Below are 19,369 nucleotides of genomic sequence, written 5' to 3'. Positions count from 1 at the left end.
CTCTTGAACCCCATCATCTGGTTCACCCATCTCCATACACCCCCCCCCCCCGCCGGTGACCATACCTCTGCATTTCACAGGGGGTTCTGCTTGTTTCTTTCCTTTTTTATTTGTTCATCTCTTTTGTTTCTTAAACTCCACATATGAATGAAGTCATCTTTCTCTGACTTACTTCACTTAGTACTATACTCTTTAGATCCAACCATGTTACTGCAAATGACAAGATCCCTCTCCTTTCTGTGGCTGAGTAGTATTCCTGTGTGTGTGTGTGTGTGTGTACATGTCTTCGCTTTCCATTCTTCTACTGGTGGACACTTGGGCTGCTTCTGTATCTTGGCAAGTGTAGATAATGCTGCTGAAAACACAGGGTGGTGAGGACGGGGTGCAAAGGGAGCCCACATGCACTGCTGGTGGGAATGCAGACTGCTGCAGCCACTGTGAGCAACGGTGTGGAGGTTCCTCAAAAAACAAAAACAAAAACAAAACAAACAACAAAAACAACAACAAAAAAAGAAACCAAACAAAAAACCAATAAAACTAACATGATTCTGCTTGGGATTCTCTCTCTCCCTCTCTCTGCCTCTCCTCTGCTTGTGTGTGTGCATATTCTCTGTCTCTCTGTCTCTCTCTCAAAATAAATAAATGTTTAAAAATTAAAAAAAAAAAATCTCTACTTCTTTTTCAAATTAAACCAGTCACTTATTCATTCAACAAACCTGACTTTACCAGCTGGACAGACCCGATAACCACCTGGTCAAACGTTCCAGGTCTTTCCTGGCGGGCTACAAAGGAGAACCTCCCCTGCTTATTAGCACAGAGCCTGGAAGATGGACGTTCAGTAAACGCTTGAGGACGAGAAGTAGACCACAGAACCAGGGAGCTGCTGGGGCTCTGATCAGGTGCCCGCCCTGTTCCCCCCGCTACCACCCCCCTCGGCTTCGGCTGGGACTCAGGAAGGAAGCATCTGCCCTCCCAAATCCCGAGTCGTCTTCTCTCCACACTGGCCACACTCTGCACACACGAGCATCCTTCCACATATGAATGATGCTTATAAATTGCATTTCTAGACACGGCTGGCAGACACATCTTTCACTGAAATTTTACAACAACTTCAGTGTGGCTGTGAGGTCTCAGCCAAAGAGCTGGGGAAATTGAATCCTTACTGGGGACCCCTTCCCTGCGTGAGGCTAGTGAACAGTCCCAAAGTCTCAGGTCTATCGTTCTTCACATACATCATTTCCCAGCGGATGCGGTCCCGTGGATTCCAGCGGCTCCAAACGCATGGGGTCCCTTGGGTCCCAGCGGGTCCAAGGCCCCGTGCATGCCCCCGACAGGAGGCTCCTTGCCTTTCTAAGCGCATCTTCGTGTCACCACTTCCTGAGGCCCCGGCCCCTCCGTGAGGCACCATGAGGGACTGATTCCATGATGAGCTCCCAGGGGACGTCCAGGACTGGGGAGTTTGAACCTTCCTTCTCGTCATCCCAACTGCGTTGACCTTGGGCCCCTGCCCCCGGTGCTTCAGAAGCTGTGGTGTTTGGAGGAGCAGAGCCAGGAGTGGGTTTAGCGCAGGGTGTGGACAGCTCCTGCTTTTAGGCCAAGGGCAAAACCTGGCTCTCTCTCGGAACGAGGTCGGGAAGAATCCCAGTGGATGGAGACAGAAATAATATCCCAATAAAACATCCTGTCACAAATGCAAATGAGCTTGTTGATTGCATTCTGCAAATACATTAAGGACTTTTCATTGCCTCGGATTAGAGCGTAGAGTCTTTTTCCTGGATTTACAAAGGCTCACCCTCAGAATGAGCATCTGTCCTGGCATCTGGCCAGTCCACATCCGGACCACCACCAAGTGTGCTGGGAGAAGCATGGTGACAGAGGGAGAGGAGAGAAGACACACGCCCCCGCTTTGCGCTGACCGCGTGGGTGTGCATGTGTGTGCACGCAGGGGTGGAAACTCTTCTGAAGTTCGGAGTCCCTGGTGGGTTTAGGCTCTGTGTCTCACACCATTTTCCTGGATGTCGAGAGGGCTGGCTCTGGAGGGGGTCTGTGAAGGCCTGAGCCTTTAGTGCACAATTCACTCTAAGAACGCTGTACTTGTGTGCTGAGTGATAAACACTTAGGAGCTGTTTGGAGGTTTAACCTGTTTGCTGTTTGACCTTGGTTTGAGAGAGAGATAGAGAGAGAGAGACAGAGACAAAGAGAGACAGAGAACGAGAGAGAGAGAGAGAGGGAGAGGCAGACACATGAATTGTTTTTAAACCAGGAGTCAATTCCTGCTGGTCGGCACAAACACACAGAGAAAGACCGTTGCTGAAATGGCCCAATAACTAATGGAGTGTAGATAGAAGAATACAGCAGAGAGGAAACCTAGCCTGTTTCCAAAAAGGGAAACAGTCTTTCTGAGGAACACTCCTCCCCTCCCCCAACGAGGGCCCACCCAAGGCCTCAGACAGCCACTCAGGAGGAAGAGGGAGGAAGGCGTCCACCTGCTGGCCCAGCTCAAGACGCAGCCACGTCAAGACCAGAAAGAGAGAGACCTCCCCCAGAAACCGATTCTTTCCCGTTGGCGTTCACTGTCTGATGGCTGCTGTCTTCTCAGTCCTGCATTATGTCTTCATTCCGAGGTATTTTTTCCAGTGGTTCCCGACTTGAAAAGAACTTAACTCCAGGACCGTTAACGCAGAGTTACATCGGCTTCAGGTGTGCGGTGCAGTGACTCGGCCCTTCCCGACACCACGGGAGATCATCACCGCGAGTACCTTTGTACACGCACTGCCCTAGCCAGCACCGGGTCAGTAGTTCTAGGTGACTCCGCAGACAGAACGCTATCTCACCGCACATCTAGTGAACCCAACCAGAGCAGGTGTCAGGACAGCACTGCGCTACCGTCGGCCTGCTTTCACCTGGCACATGGCGTAACCAACGGCTTTTTCTGCTGCATTACTCTCTTCAATGAACTAATTTTTTTTATTTTTTCATTTTAATTCATTTTTATGTATTTGTTTTTAGAGAGAGAGAAAGCAGGAGCAGGGAGAGTGGCAGAAGACAGACAGAGAGAATCCCAAGCAGGTTCCACGCTCAGTGCAGAGCCCAGCACGGGGCTCGATCCCATAACCCCGGGATCATGACCTGAGCCGAAAGCAGGAGTTGGACGCTCAACCAACTGAGCCCCCAGATGCCCCAACTTAAAGTCCTTCGAGGCTTGCCTCCTTCCTCTCTCTCCACCGATGCGTCTTCCACCAGAGAGCAGACGGTGACGCGGCTGCCTTCCCCTACAGCCACCACCCAGGCCGCCCTTGTCGGTAGGGACACTGCTGTTCTCCGACTTCACAGGGAGGACAACACTCCTCTCCAGGGCTCTTGCTTGGTTCAGATTGCTCCCAATCTGCTCTCTGTGGGGGATGAGATGCAAGCTCGTGCTTTCTAAAATCTAGTTCACAGCCTTCAGGGCCCAGTAGAGGAATTTGTACATACAGGTATGTACTGCACATTGTTTGACTTTTTGGTTTGCTTGTCTTTGGCTGACTGGGCTACAGTGTGGCCAGAAACCCACCTCCACCCGACCCCTTCCCCCAAGTTAACTCATCGCTGCAAACATCTTACTAGGTTCCAGTTCTGTAAAATAAAGATGATGCACTTTTTAAAGTTTGTTTGTTTGTTTGTTTGTTTGATTGATTGATTTACTTTGAGAGATAGTGAGAACCCAAGTAGGGAGGGGCAGAGAGAAGAAGGGAGTGAGAATCCCAAGCAGGGTCTGAGCTGTCAGCACAGAGCCCAACGTGGGGCTAGAACTCACACATCACAAGATCATGGCCTGGGCCGATGTTAGATGCCTAATGGACTGAGGCACTCAGGTGCCCCTCAAGTGAACATATGAAGTCCCTTACACGTGAGCAACACAGGTCATGTACATGGCAATGCTGTGTGAGTGGGCTTCCTTCCACGTGTTACCACTGTACCTCTGGTATGAAATAACCACTTCCTCCTCTACAACAGATGCTGGGTCTGGATGGCTCAGGTGACACATCAGACACACGGGTGCCAATCAGCCAGGGAGCCTGGGAGGGTGCCGTGCAGCGAGCACCAGGCCCCAGCTGGAGGATGGCAAGCCACACCCGCTGTGAGCAGGTGCCCACCCAGGCCTCTCTCGGCAACCTAGACGGGAAGTTATTCCCAGCACGCAAAATGCAGCTGGGAGATGTTTTTAGAAGTGTTGCCACAGGCAGTATATTTTTGCTCATATTGTTTTCCTGTGACCCAGATAGAGCAACGCCTAACACAGACAACTGAGAAACAGCATTATCGCTCCGACAGATTCTACTATCAGCACAGATATCTACCTCCCCGTAATACTGTCGGCTACAAATTGGTATGAAGCTTGATCTACTCTATTCATGTATAATTTATAGCCTGCCTACTTCCAAAAATGATTTTAGATGGCTACAACAGAAGATATATATATATATATATATATATATATATATATATACATATGTACACACACACATATATACACACACACACATATATATGGCTGTTCAAACACGATTTTTTAAAAAAGTTGAACCTATTCAAGAAGTCAGTCATTTGTTTTTCCCAAAATGTGTACCTTTAACAACTACTCATTCTTGCTTGTTTTTACCCAATAACAAACTTTTAAAACGGGCTCAATATTATTTTATAGATATTTTAAAGTACCACAGAAACAAAAAAAAGTTTAAATATTGATTGTGCTTTTAAAGATATTTGAATTTTATGACTGATTTATCATTCTTTTCCCATACACAGTTTTTAAAAAGCTCCTGTTAAAAAATTTCAAATCATTTCTACCTCAAACAAGGTTCAGGGAGCCTGGATGTCTCTGTGGTTAAGGGTCCAACTCTTGATTTCAGCTCAGGTCATGATCTCATGGTTCATGGGATCGAGCCCTATATTGAACTCTGTGCTGACAGTGCAAAGCCTGCTTGGATTCTCTCTCTGTGCCCCTCACCCACTCTCTGTCTTCTTCTCTCTCTCTCTCAAAATAAATAAACATTAAAAAGGTGCAAATATAGCATGAAAATCACACATATCCACTATATCTTTCTATATTACATATTAATTATGTTTATCTCTATCTCTAATTTATACATGTGTATATATGTAAAATTATTTTTATTCTAAACAATTTGTAAGTTACAAACATGATGGCCCATTCCATGTAAAAATACTTCAATGTGTGCTCCTTACAACAGAACATCTCATATCAGAAACCTAACCTAGACACAATAGTCCTGAATGTCCAATCCACAGATCTCATTTCATTTTCTCCAATACTGGCTTTTGTAGCAAAAGGGTTCTGTCCATGGTCACTCAACACATTCAGTCGTAGGTTCCCTTTGTTTTCTTCCATTTAGAAGAGATCCATACACCTTTATCAACTCGATACTTTTGAAAAATACAAGCACATATTTTGTGTGGAACGTTTTTCAATTTGAGTCTGTCTGACGGTCTTACCTATTACACTCAGCCCATGCAGTTCTGGCAAGAATTTTTCCTGTTTGATGGGCCAGGATGGAGGGCATTACCCCTGCACGGGTACAGCCCCACCAGAACTCAAGCTCTCGCTTGTCTTCATTTTTGACAGCAGTTCGCACCGTGGCCTGTCGCTGGAGGCCATACCGTTACTGCCTGGTGAAAGTGGCACCTGCCGGGGTTCTCCCTGTGACGTTACAATCCTCCTGCTTTCGATGAGCCTGGATCAGGAGCTGCAGGGGACCGTGAATGTGCTGTGCTCATCGGGATTCCACCCAGCGGCTCTCGCGTCCACTGACGTTGCAGCCTGAACCACTTATTGTTGGAACAGGTACCAGATGAGGATTCTCTAATTCCATCTTCCTTCTAGATGTTTTAGTTTGCATGCTGTGGGGGGCATCTTTCTCCATTCATTTTGTTTACGCGTTACCTACTTATACTGGGATGGACTCATAGAGTTCTATTTTATACAGAGTGGTTCAGTGTGTGTGTAAATACACACACACACACACACACACACACACACACCCGCCCACCAGAGCCTTGAAACATGAATCTTCATTTCTCAGAGAACATTCATTCCTCTAGGGAAAAATAGTATTAAGTTGATATCCAGAAAGCCAGAGTTGGTGCCAGAGGGTGTTCATGGCTACTGGGGTGCTGTTTTACATCTGCCAAAAGACAGAGGTGGGAAATACGCACACACACATACACACGCACGCACGTACACTCACATTTCTATTTTCATCTATACATATTAAAACCATGAGTTCGCACTGATACCTCTAATTCAAATCCAAGTAGCCTTCCTCCTTTCCATTTCTCTAACCCGTTTAGCAAACACAGAGAAGCCTGGTTCTCAGTGTGGTCGATGTATTACTCACGCCCTCAGTTTGTACGTACCCGGCCATCCGACCTTACCGGCTACCCTCTTGCTCAACCAGTCTTGGGTTGGTCCCTGACTGTTCCAAATACTTCCAACAAGTATATGGGAAAAGACAGTCAGTCACAATGAAATCTTAAAATCCACGCCGTCCCTCACAAAATCAGCTATGAAGATACCCTGCTGTGTCCGCTGGGAATGAAACCGTTCATCCTTCGTGGCCTCAGGAGTCTGTCTGATGGTGAATAAAAGAAGACACATAGCCAGAAGTTTTTGTCTTTCTTCTAAATCTGGACAAATGCCACATGCCCCTCCAAAGAAAGAGCTGGGGTCCTGCTACTGTGTGGGTAGTATGAGGGGCAACACCAGACTCTGCCAGAGCAGTGCGGGTGCAGAAGGAGAGATGGAGAGAAAGAGAGGGCTAGAACCAGAACCCAAGGTAACTTCCCCCAAAGCTTGCAGGTGCAAAGCTGAAGACCCCTCAGATACGTGGTCTCAGCCAAAACATAGGGAAGGAAAGTGATGGACCGGCCCTGCTGGGTCCATTGTTCACAGGATGAGTGAGTGCTAATGACTGTGATGTCATTCCTTTCCACACTGGTGTGCTCATTACGCACCCAAGTCCAAGAGCGAGAGGCTCTCACCATCAGGAAAGCCACTCTTCTTCTCTTGGGCAAGAGTAAGCAAAATTACAGAGCAACCGGAAGTGTGCAGCACTTATAACTGTGTAAGAGAAGCACTTTCTCCACTGTCACTGTGGTACATAACTTGGTATACAGCAGCCCTCCTTTATCCACAGGAGATCCATGCTAAGACCCCCAGTGAATGCCCCAAACCACAGACAGGAACCACAAACCCCATGTCTGCTCTCCATGCACACCCATGTTAACGTGTAATTTATAAATTAAGCACAGTAAGAGATCAACAACAACTAATAATAAAATGGAACAATTATAACAGGTATCATAATAAAAGTTATGTGAATGTGGTCTTTCTCCCAAAATGTCTTATTGTCCTGTAGTCATGTGATGGTGTGAGATGCTGCAAGGCCCATCTAGAGGCACAGAGTGAGGCGAATGATGCGGGCACGTGATACAGCATTAGGTTAGTACTGACCCTCAGATACGATGTCACATGGAAGACCGTCTACTTCCAGGGCAATGGCTGGTCCTGGGTAACTGAGACCACAGAAAGCAAACGTGTAGGTAAGGGGCACTACTGTAGGTATTTGTAGAGTGTAAATTAGGAATTTTCTTGATTACTTTTTCAACGGGGCATATTCATAAACCATGGATTACTTTTTTCAATTGAACACACCCTTGTTATTCACAATGGCCACAGCTGTAAAAAATGCTAAATTGGTGAATGTGGGTCTTACTCACATTTTCCCCACAATATGCATATGTGACCAAGGGAAAATACAGCCCAGAGGAGAAGGATGTGGATGACCGGGCTTACTCACAAGAAAATGCGATTACCTTGGAAGGTGAAAAGGTCTTAGAAACAACCAAGTCACCCACATTCAAACATCTTCAGGTCATCTAAAATACATAAACCTTTGAATATTAAACTATAAAATGTAAGTGGTCTGTTTAACTTCAGAAAAAAAATATGTTGGCAATACTGTAATATTATTATATATTTGCATATGGCACAACACTGTACGTTCTTTAATGCAATTGATTTTAAGTGTAAAGAAGTTCAATCTAAGTCAGACAGACTCTTAATTTGGGAGAAGACAAATTAATTAAAATTAAATTATATAAAACAATGTATCATGTTAGCTCCCATTCGATGAATTTAAATCAGATTTATATCTTCACATGTCATTTATTAATGACTTTTTCTTTGATCACTTTACTTGCTCACCTGTTTTTATTTAACTTAACATCAGTTTTCTTAAAAGTTTACATCTTTGCATTTTTGCTCGGAGTTTGGCAAGACATCTGCGCTTTGCATTTCTGCTGGAAATTTTACAAGAAGCCTGCGTCTTGCATTTTGCAAGAAAGTTAACAGCAATGGCAAATTCCATAATTATTTTTTCAGAAGAATTTCTTAATCCAGACCTTGATATATGATGAACGCCTATTTCTACTTTGGACAAGAATATAGGGAGCGTATCAATTATGATCTTAGAGCTGGTGTGGGCTCAGAGACCTCTCCGTCATCACGTCTGTCATAAACAATCAAGCCAACGTGAATCATAAAACACTGTGATCAAAAGCAAATATTATGAAAAAAAAGAACAATTGTAAAACTTATACATCATCTATGTTTTCTTAAGGTCTTACTAAGTAGTTTTTTGTTACTCCTTTCGTATGGGACATCTCAGAATTATAAAGAATCAAACTCGTGGTGTAGTCTCTGCTCGCACTGTTAATACGCGGTTGTGTGGAGTGAGGAATCTGCCTGCTCTGGGTTCCTGGTATCCAGCATAACCCCTTAACTCGAGGACTGTTCTGAGTGAGAGGAACATCTCTGTTATTCAACATGGGCTCCTTCAACCCCACCAGAGGTGATGGTAGCTATGATTACGATCATGTGAATACACAGGGTGGTGGCTGTGCTTGTGGGAAGGACAGGAGTTTTGAGCCAGATGATGTCAGCCTGACCTCCCAACCTCTGTGGGGGAAGGAGCTGAAAGCCGAGTTCTACCTTGTAACCAGGGCTTGAACCTGCCTGCAGGATGAAAACCCAGCGGAAAGTCTGGACAGGCTGGTAACACGCATCGCTGTGGCTGGAAAGCGACTCGTCCTGAGGTCACGAAGGCTCATGTTCGAGACCCTCCCTGATGGTCTCTATGAGTCCCTTCGTGTGGCTGTTTCTGGTCTGATTACTTTAGAATCCACTAAATTTATCAGCATGTTGCTTTCACAGGTTCGTTCTGTGAGTTATATAAGAGGATGGTTCAAACTAAGATAAATCCTAGAGTCTTTAGCCAGTTGGTCAAAGGGCGGGAGGTCTAAGGACACAGCATGGGACTGGGGTCCGAGGTGAATTGGAAAACCGCGCCCTCAACCCATGAAGTTTGTGCTATGTCCTGTGGATCGTGGTCAGAACTGAGCTGGTATTTATGCCAAATAGTTTTAGATTCTGGGGACTAAGGAGGCCCTCATGATGCTCACTGGGTATCGTACAGCAGTGTTGCATCCCTGCGTCACACACTTGAAACTAACATTCACTTCCAGTAAACTGACTGGAATTTACGTAGAAACTTGGAAAAAAATTGAAAAGTGTAGCTAAAATCTATACATTTAGCTAGAGACACTGTTTACTATTAAAAGTGAACCCAATTTTTAGTTAGAAATGCATCTTGAGTTCTATAGTTTTAATACCATCAACTGACTTAATAAATTTAAATTTACACACACATGAAGTAACAGGAAAAAATGGTTTTGTTCTCCTGACTAATTCCAAAAATGAAAACAAGAAAGAGAAGATTGCTATTGTTTTCCTTTGCCATATATGCAGGCAGTATGTTTACTTTTTTAATTATGATTATTTTTACTGTCTTTTCGTAAGTCATTCTTGCTAACCTTGGTCAATCAATCACACAACTACCTTGGTAGATACAAAGAACATTTACACACGCTTGCATGTAAATGTGTTCAGTAGCACAATCGTGCCTTGGAAAATTGGGTGGAAAACTTAGCTCAAGGTTAAACCTTTCTTTTTGAGAAATCAAACTATTCCTAATATTAACTAAGAAATATAAAAACACACACCTGAAGCTAAGTTCGCATACAGTGGATAGTACTTATTGCCGAGAAGGTTTAATCCAGGCTGATGTATAAAAAATATATAAAAAATAGATCTGAATGAGGAAATTTGAACTTCAGATAAAAAATCCCAAAAGGCATACTTTGCAAGCAAGTTTTACTCAAGAAAATCATAAGGAAGAGAAAGTATGTTTACCATATTGTTCTCTGTTTATTGAACAAATTCCATGTGTGAGTGGACCCCTGTGGTTCAAAGCCACATTGTTCAAGGGCTCACTGTGCAACAGACAGACGCGCTAGACCACAGGCTTCTGCTGCCTGGAGCTCTTCTCTCTTTGATTTATCTGCCCATGTTCTACTCATCTGTTAAGATATTGTAATTCTCCCCAGATATTTTATACTATCAGTTATTTCTTTATTTGTTCCCCAAATCCTAGCAAAAGGTTACTTTTGACCTCCTTCACCACCCAACACCTGCCTGTGATATTGCATATTTGCCAAAAGTTATAGATACTACTAGGTTACATTATTATATTTATATATGATGAAAATATATCTTATCACAATTATAAATCTTACTACGTTTTGCCCTCTGCATATAGATTTTAAAGTGTGTTGCTGCTGCTATTTTAGTGATGGAGACTTTTTATTCCTAACAGCAAATACGGCGCCTGCATCTTGTGGGTACAGAGCAGGCGCCTTAAAAAGTCCCACGCCAAGTGCAACTGCGACAAGCGCTGTGTGGCGAGGCGGTGAAGGGAATTACGGTGGGGGCAGCACTTGAGATGAAGCTCGTAGGTGTGACAGGGGCGGTGGTGCCTGAAAGTCCCAAAGATAAATCATACGAAGAAAGACACACGCAGGCGTCGTGTGAGGAGTTACACATGACCCTGGCATGCGTTTGCACTAAACTTTAAGTGGCCATGTGAAATACGTTTATCTGCCGCGTCCAGAGACAACGCCGGAGCCAGTTAGGTTGCGCGTGGTAAGAGCAGAGCTGAGGCAGGTGCTCTTTTGCAGCCTGCCCGTCACCCACTCTCCTTTCCGATCCTGCCTCTTGCAGCAGGACGGCCAGGAGACAGCGTCCCCGAGCCGGGGCTGCACGAGGCGTGGCCTGTGCGGTCGGGGGCACTCCGAGAAACACTATGTTTTCTGTGCAATCTGGCTAATCCTGTCCCTCAGCTCTAAGATGAGGGCAAGGGCAGCACGATGTGCAGAGTGCTGCTCCAGGGGTCAGTCAGCCCGGCCCCACCAGGGATCGCGAACAGTCACCGTTTGCCATGACGCTGATGGTGACAGGGAGGGCGGTGACCTTGATACTACTACTCTGTCGGGATTTTTAACTTTTTAAGGTTTATTTATTTTGAGAGAGAGAGAAAGAGAATAGAGAGAGAGAGAGAGAGAGAGAGAGAGAGAGAATGTCAGAAAGGGGCAGAGAGAGAGGAAGAGAGAGAATCCTAAGCAGCATCCCCGGTGTCAGCACACAGCCTGACGTGGGGCTCGAACTCACAAGCCCGTGAGATCATGACCCGAATCCAGGTCAAGAGTCAGAGGCTTGACTGACCAGGCCACCCGGGCACCCCCCTGTTGGGGATTTTGATATGTGGATGCTGTTTGGGGGGGGGAGGGAGGAAGCAAGGTAACCTCCCAGGATGAAAGAACGGAAGAGCGAATACTAACTGTACTGGCTGACTAGTACGGCTCGTGGCACAGGCCGGAGGGAGAGGCCGAGTTTCTGGGGAGCTGCAGGTGGAAGAAAGAGCAAGGAAAGGTGCCCGGCCACTCGCTACAAGCCGGGTCTGGTGGCATCTGCTGCCGAGGGTGGTGATGTCCTGTAAATCGGACAGACCCCAGTCCCAAAGTGCTGCGGATCTCAGGCCTCGGTGCTTCAAAACGCGAGTGCAATTTCCCCGGATGGCCCTTTTCTCAGGAACTGTGAGCCGTGACCTGCCCTTGGCTTCACCCTTACCTGCCATACTTCCCCTGGGTCCCTTGTCCCCTGGCCTCAGGCTGTCACCTGCAAACGCCGTGCTACCTCCCAGCGGGATTCCCGCTCACGGGGAACAAAGCAGTCTCTTGGCTCATCTGTGCTCTCGCTCTAAGATCTTCAACACTAGACAAGTGAATGTGGATGTGCGAGTTTGCACGGAGAAAGTCTACGTGGAACGTTTTGTGGCTGCTGCTCATTTCGTCAGCATTTGAGGGTTCTGAGTCACACAGACAACAGGGACCTGGTGTCATCCTACCTGAGAAGCTCCCCAGCCTGGGTGCCGTCATGTCCCCTCCATCGTAAATCTCCAGAGAGTCCCAGTTCTGCTCCGTGGCAAAACTGATCACTTGAATCTAGCAAACAACAGCATTCAGTTAATACGTATTTTTGGTTTAAAGAAATTTGCCTGATCACGCGGAGTTTTTCTGCTAAACGTGGCGTATACACCAAAGAGAATAGTGAAACCCAACAAAGTAGGAAGCGACATTTACAAATTTCTACAAATGGCACTTTGGACAGCTTTTACCCCCCGAGTCGACTGTTTTTATTCCAAAAGTAGAAATGCGATTAGAAGCACGTTGTAGGAGTAGTAAAAAAAGGGAAACGGGATATGGTTTAAGTATTTAACAACAAGCAATGCAAACAAGAAAATGGACACGGAAAGCAAGCCCCGGGCGTAGGGCGCTCTGTGCTTGAGGGGCTCACCTGGATTCCGGATCCCTCCGTAACGATGATTTTCCAGATACAGTTTAAGTTGTTGCCATACGGTTCAGGATAGCCGGGGGATAGGATGGTGCCTCTGCGCTGAGTGAAATTACCACTGCAGGGGACTGAAAGACAAAACCGGATCTCATAAAAATAGGGGACAGCGGAGGGCGGCTGGAATTTCGTGCTTAGCGTTCCTTTGCTGCGTGACCAGGTATTAAGAGGCATTTCGCATGGAGAACGTTCCTTTCAATGGCCTGTGTTAGCCATGGTCATATTCAGCCTGTTCTCTTACCAATTCTCAGTATTATTGACCACTGTCTCCCACATTACTGAGTTATATACACAACTGGTGTCCTAAAGCAAACCTCTTCCGGCGAAGAAGGGACAGCGCCTAACAGTGGCATCTCTGGAGTGAATCCAGTTTAGAATAATTTTATCCGTACGATTTCAGGAGCTGTGCCACATGCAACCCCAAATGCTATGGATGGGACTTATGAGCAAATCCGGGGAGGGCAGGGACACTGAAAACGTACGAATGAACTCAAGCGCTGATAACGATTGCTCTCGAGGTTCTCACACAAGGCGAAGCAGAGAAACTATAACTAACGGCGCCCTTGTGATCTGGGCTGCATTAAAGGACCACTTCTCAAGCCCTCATCCGCACACATTTATTAGGAGGACGTTACACAAAACAGCAAATCAACATTCTCATGAATCTTCCCCAAAAGGAAATTATGCTCTAGACCCACGGCTTGAGAGTTAATGACGTACTTGATGCGGCTCGTGAAAGAAAACATGTTTCATACTCATTAATCTAATGAGGTGTTTCCTGAGACAGTGATTTTTAGCGGGGAGTTGCGAGGCAACTATTTCAGATAAAGCGCATGGCTCTTTTAACAGGTGTGGAGCGCGCTGAGGCTGTGCCGCCTGGAGGCAGGCGCTGCGCGGTCACACCTGCGGGCGCACGCACACACGCTGTCGCACCTGCGGGCACACACTCACATTGTCGCACCTGCGGGCACACGCACACACGATGTCGCACCTGCGGGCACACACACGCACGCTGTCGCGCCCTGCGGGAACACACACGCACGTTGTCTCACATGGGTGCACACGCACACTGTTGCACCTGCGGGCACATGCACAATTTCGCCCCTGCGGGCGCACGCACACACACTGTCACACCTGAGAGCACACGCACACACGATGTAGCACCTGCGGGCGCAAGCACGCACACTGTCACACCTGTGGACGCACGCACATACGATGTAGCACCTGTGGGCACACGCACACACGCTGCCACAACTGATGGCTCACGTGCGCAAGCACGCTGTCGCCCCTGCGGGCGCACGCACACACAATGTAGCACCTGGGGGCGCACGCACGCCCTCTGTCGCCCCTGCGGGCACACGCACGCACACACGCTGCCACAACTGATGGCTCACGTGCGCAAGCACGCTGTCGCCCCTGCGGGCGCACGCACACACAATGTAGCACCTGGGGGCGCACGCACGCCCTCTGTCGCCCCTGCGGGCACACGCACGCACACACGCTGTCACAACCGATGGCTCACGTGCGCAAGCACGCTGTCGCCCCTGCGGGCGCACGCACACACGATGTAGCACCTGCGGGCGCAAGCACGCACACTGTCACACCTGTGGACGCACGCACATACGATGTAGCACCTGTGGGCACACGCACACACGCTGCCACAACTGATGGCTCACGTGCGCAAGCACGCTGTCGCCCCTGCGGGCGCACGCACGCACACTGTCACACCTGACGGCGCACGCACGCACGCTGTCGCCCCTGCGGGCACACGCACGTACGCTGTCGCCCCGCGGGCGCACGCTTACCTACGCAGCTGGGCACCGTGTCGTTCCACTGAGCTAAGGCGTTGGGCACGGAGCGGCAGCGGATGGCGGCGGAGCCTTGCAGGAGGTAGCCCGGGTTGCACTCGAACCGCACCACCGAGCCCGCCGAGAACTCGGACCCGATCCGCCTCCCGTATCTGGGCTCGGGGATGGAGCTGCACTGCGTGTCGCTGGTGCGAGGCACGGCTGGAGGCGAAGCACAGGACACGACCGTGTGCGTCTCCGTGGGCGCCAAGCCGCTTCCTCGGAAACGGAGGCCGAGGAGCTCGCGCTGCCACGGAGACTACCGACGCCTCCCCCCCCGGGAACGGGGCGGGGGCGCTTCCCAACCCCAGGGCCCCTCGGGGTCTCGTTCCAGACGGCGAGGCGCGGCGTGGGCGCGGCGGGGTCGCTCGGGCACCCGGACCTCGCGAGGTGAGGCGACCGAGCCCTGGCACTTCCCAAAGGCCTGCGGTCCCCCGGGGGGTGGGGGGGACTGTACGGCTCTGTGGTGCAGCAACGAAACCGATGCAACCACCCTGTGACCCAGCAACCCCCCTCGGGTGCACCCCCAACACCGAATTCAGGATCCCGAAGAGCGGTGCGCCCCCGCCCCCCTCGCAGCAGCTGCGCCGTGGACACGACCGAAGTGCCCCATCAAAGTGTGTCCTGCCCACACAGGGGAAACCCGCTTTCCCTTCAAGCAGAGAGAAAGCCTGCCGTTTGCACCCACACATGCTCTTCCTCTGGGTAAGGTGCCCCCCGCGGGGCTCCGCTTCCGCCCACAGAAAGCAGCCACGCCGCGCCCCCCAGCACCGGCCCGAGCCACAGCGCATGCCCGACGCGGCTGGAGGTCCCCGACCCCCCCACCCCGGCTCCCCCCCACCCCCCCACCCCGGGTCCCCCCCCCGGGCTGGCTGCGGTGTCCCCAGGCTCGGGTCACGGGGTGCCGGCGGGCCCGGGCGGCAGGCGGGGGGCGGGAGGCCGCGCTCCCGCGGGGTCGGGATGTGCTGGTGCGCAGAGGGGTGCGTTGACGACGTCCTTCCGCCAGGCCGACTCCCGGAGACATCGGTCCCCGCGGCGCGGGCATCACACCCCGGTCTGTTTTCGTTCCCCGCAGCGACGGGCGGTCCTGTCCGCGCGTCCAGGATCCGAACTCAGTCTGTGCGTTTCTCCATTCGAGGCGCCGCCGCCTGAGCGCGCTCACAGCTCACCCCCAACAACAGCCCCCGCGGTCACACCGCTTTCCCGGCACCTGGCGCCAGGGTCTGGATTGGACCCGGCCAGTGACGGCACCGCGTGAGAAGCCGCTGGAAGGAAAGCGAGTCTAAGGAGGGAAGTCGGAAGAGGATTCTGACCCGCTGTGCTTGGATCCGGTGCGGAAGCATTTTCTGTCGGCGGCGAACCGCTAACGTTACGGGCCCAGACCTACAGTCCAAACGGTGGTACCTCAGAACGGCTTTTAGAAGGGAAAACAGAACGCAGAGTAACTGTACTGTTATTTATAATAAAAGTTGCTGAAAATTCCTAATTGTTGCCGGGGAACAAGTAGCGGGAAGGCAAAGAGGAAATAAATACAGACTGTCCCCGGGAGGCCGCCGTTCTCAAGTGTTTGCTGCTGTTTATTGTTGTTGTTACCAAAATGGAGAAATCGCTCCAATGGCAGTTCTTCCCCTCGTCCTGAATTACACAGAAAACACCCCACTACCGACAGCACACCTTGCACACTTTTCTAAGAGGCCTCAAAACCAGTGACACTTGTATTTTTAATAAAACGTTAATATTCGCCAAGTACATGGGCGTCTTCCCAGGGCATCGCCGCCATTCCAGGCTCCTCTTCCTGGGGAAACCACACCGAGGCTCACTTGGACACGGGCCTCCATTCAGCCTGTCTACACGAACTTCCTGGTTGTCATTTTGTAAGGAAAATAACGACGAATGAACAACACCTGCATTTGGATGGAATTATGAACGTCGTTCTTTACAGGAAGAAGTTTCCCAACTGAGGAGAAGAGTGAAGTGTCTGGAAAGTGGGGGGTGGAGACCTCAAACGTCCATGCGATGTGTGGGGAGCACCCAAGCGTTCAGCCAGTTTCCCTCTGGGCCCTTCCTCTGGTGCCTGCCCTCCACCTGGGTGTTTCGGGCAGCATGGGAGAGAAATGCCATCCCCTGTGGTTATGATCCTCTCTCTTAGTCAGTGTTTTCACTCGGCTGCGGAGCAAAATGGAAATCAGCCGGGTGGGAAGCGAACAGGGACTGAGGTCGGCTCGGGAGAGAAGGTGCTGGACAGAACGAGGAAGGCGGGGCCGGTGCACTGTGCTGGCTCAGGGGCTGGGGTGCTGTTCTCGGGCTTTCAGAGCCCCCACCGCCAGGGGAGGCCACAGCCTAACGTCACGTGCTGGGTCCTTCACCCGAGGCCACTGCCGGGGCCCTGAGCCCAGGTCTGCTGACGCGGCCCCTTCACCCCACCTCTTCCAGAGCAAGGATGCAACACAAAGCAACAACAGTAACACCAGTAACAAATCCGAAAGCCCACAGCAATCGCTTGGCAGGTCTGAGGGAGGCCGGCCTGCCTGTTTCTTTAGTGACAGGGTGTATTTTCTGTTCCTCAAAATCATTCTGTTTGGGTAGCCGAAAAATCAGATTTGACACTTGTCAGTGAATTCAAATATGCGTCACTGAATTATGAACAAAACTTTATGCTTAGTCTTTTTTGTTAGAACTATATGCATTTTATAAGCTCTTGATACAAAGTGCGAGTCTCCTCGAAGTGGACAACCTTGTAATTTACGTCATCTGAAAGGAGATGAGGTTTGGGGAAAATCAGTAGACGTGTATTTGCGTGCCTGGGAAGGACCTCAAGCGGAGGAAATTTCCACGTCAGTTCTTTCCACGCAGATTTAGAAAAAGTGCTTGCTGCTTCTAGGCTGTTTATACACAGCAAAGGTGACCGGAAAGACAGAGACTCGGCCAACTGACAACCGTACATTGTGCATTCGGGAAGTTTGATATAATCACGTGGCCTCCTTTCCCCCCTGAAATATTCAGTTAAGTCCTACCTGGTTTACTAACTTCAGTGTGAATGACTTATTTTGAGAGAACTTAATGAAGAGCTGAATCCCACCTGGAAATACACAAGAAAAATGGACGCCCTGTGCAAAGTCAGGCACAAATATAAGAGAGTTAAAAATAGTAGTGGACTCATGAGACACTGCCGGCCACCGGGTTTACGACACACTCATTCAGTCACTTGCGCACACAGAGCCTGGGCCAGGGCAGAGGGTGGTGCACATGGTTCTGAACACCCTGCCTTAACTAGCAGGAGCCTCGGAGTAAGCGGGAGGGGAGGGGAGAGGAAAGGAGAGTTACCTGCTCTGCCTGAGCCCGCCTCTGGCCATGCAGTTTGGCTCTTGTGTTGTTTCCACTATTGCTACAGTTGATTCTGTTATTAAAAGGTGTGTATTTGTGGAGCCTTGGTTGCTCAGTTGATGGAGCATCTGACTTCAGCTCAGCTCATGATCTCACGGTTCGTGGTTTTGAGCCCCATGTCGGGCTCTGTGCTGACAGCTCAGAGCCTGGAGCTGCTTCAGATTCTGTGTCTCCCTCTCTCTCTGCCCCTCCCCAGCTCATGTTCTCTCTCTGTCTCAAAAATAAACATTGAAAAAAACTGGAAAACAGGTGTGTATTTGGGGCCCCCCAAAAAAAGTCTATAAATGCAACGTTAAACACTTCATTAAACAGACTAAAAGGGCTCCTCTAATACCAGAAGAATCAGACTGTGCCCAATTTATTAAGAAGCTGTAGTTGAGTGTCCCACATGGTGCATTTCTTAGGATGACATGAATTTTGATTTTATCGGTGACCTAAGAATACACCGACTTCAGGTGCAACGCACGCTCTGTGGGATGGCAAAGCTCATCAGAATGTGCAGAATCCCCTGACTGACTGCAGGTCCTGCCGGTGTCTAAGTCTGGGAGCTCAGGGAGGACCCAGGAGTCCCTGGGCGCCGGGGGAGGACGATGGGGAAACCTTCCCCGGTCACCTCCAAGGAAATCCAAGAAGCCACTTGAACACATTCACGTTTAACAGCCAGGCGTGCTCCTGCTGTGTCTCCGGGGAAGTCCATTTACGCAGGACGAAGATGACCAGCGGCCAGTCCGGGAACTGAAATGTGAGCCCGGCGACCGGGACCCCCATGCTGCAGGACAATCTCCAGGTGTCTGTTTGTGGCCGGTTCCAGGCAGCTTGACTGTCCCATGGCTGCCGTGCACAGGGGCTGAAGCCACGGGGGTGCGGGGCGGCCCAGGAACGACACCCCAGCCGCCTGCTGTGAATGACGCCTGACTGCCACTGAAAGGCACTGGGTCTTCTCCATCCACACCACTGTGTGTGGCACCGGTGACTGCGGGTTAGGGTCCTCCACCCCCGAGTACTTAATTCAACAGCATCCAGCTGCCAACCGCGGGTCTCCACGGGTGCGGAGTCGCTACTGACAAACTCAGGTGGAAGGGGCATTTAAATCACTGTGTTATGAATGGACCCCCTCCATTCGCCTTTCCTGGGAGACTCCTGGGTCCTCATTCACTCTTTCCCACTTCTTTTCCTGCTACCTCTAAGGAGTGTGGAAAGCCAAGGAAAACCCAGCAAAGGCACGTGAATTAGGACACTTTGTGAAACAAAGTCTATGTCCATTTCTCCCCAA

The 19,369-nt window shown here is 49.7% G+C and overlaps 1 protein-coding gene across 1 annotated transcript in view; it reads right to left on the bottom strand.

The window, feature by feature from the left end:
• Positions 1–19,369, bottom strand: part of CSMD1 (CUB and Sushi multiple domains 1) — a 467,695-nt gene that overhangs the window by 214,798 nt on the left and 233,528 nt on the right. The window contains exons 27-29 of the mRNA XM_039255776.1: positions 14,671–14,874; positions 12,812–12,936; positions 12,363–12,459 (exon numbers count right to left, since the gene is read on the bottom strand). Of these exons, the coding sequence (XP_039111707.1) occupies positions 12,363–12,459; positions 12,812–12,936; positions 14,671–14,874 (426 nt within the window). The remainder of the gene's footprint in view (positions 1–12,362; positions 12,460–12,811; positions 12,937–14,670; positions 14,875–19,369) is intronic.

This window comes from Hyaena hyaena, unplaced genomic scaffold, assembly GCF_003009895.1.
Source record: "Hyaena hyaena isolate Hyena2069 unplaced genomic scaffold, ASM300989v1 scaffold_545, whole genome shotgun sequence".
NCBI classification, from domain to species: Eukaryota; Metazoa; Chordata; class Mammalia; order Carnivora; family Hyaenidae; genus Hyaena; species Hyaena hyaena.
Note: the sequence above shows the minus strand (reverse complement) of the source record. Positions and strands in the feature narration are given on the sequence as shown.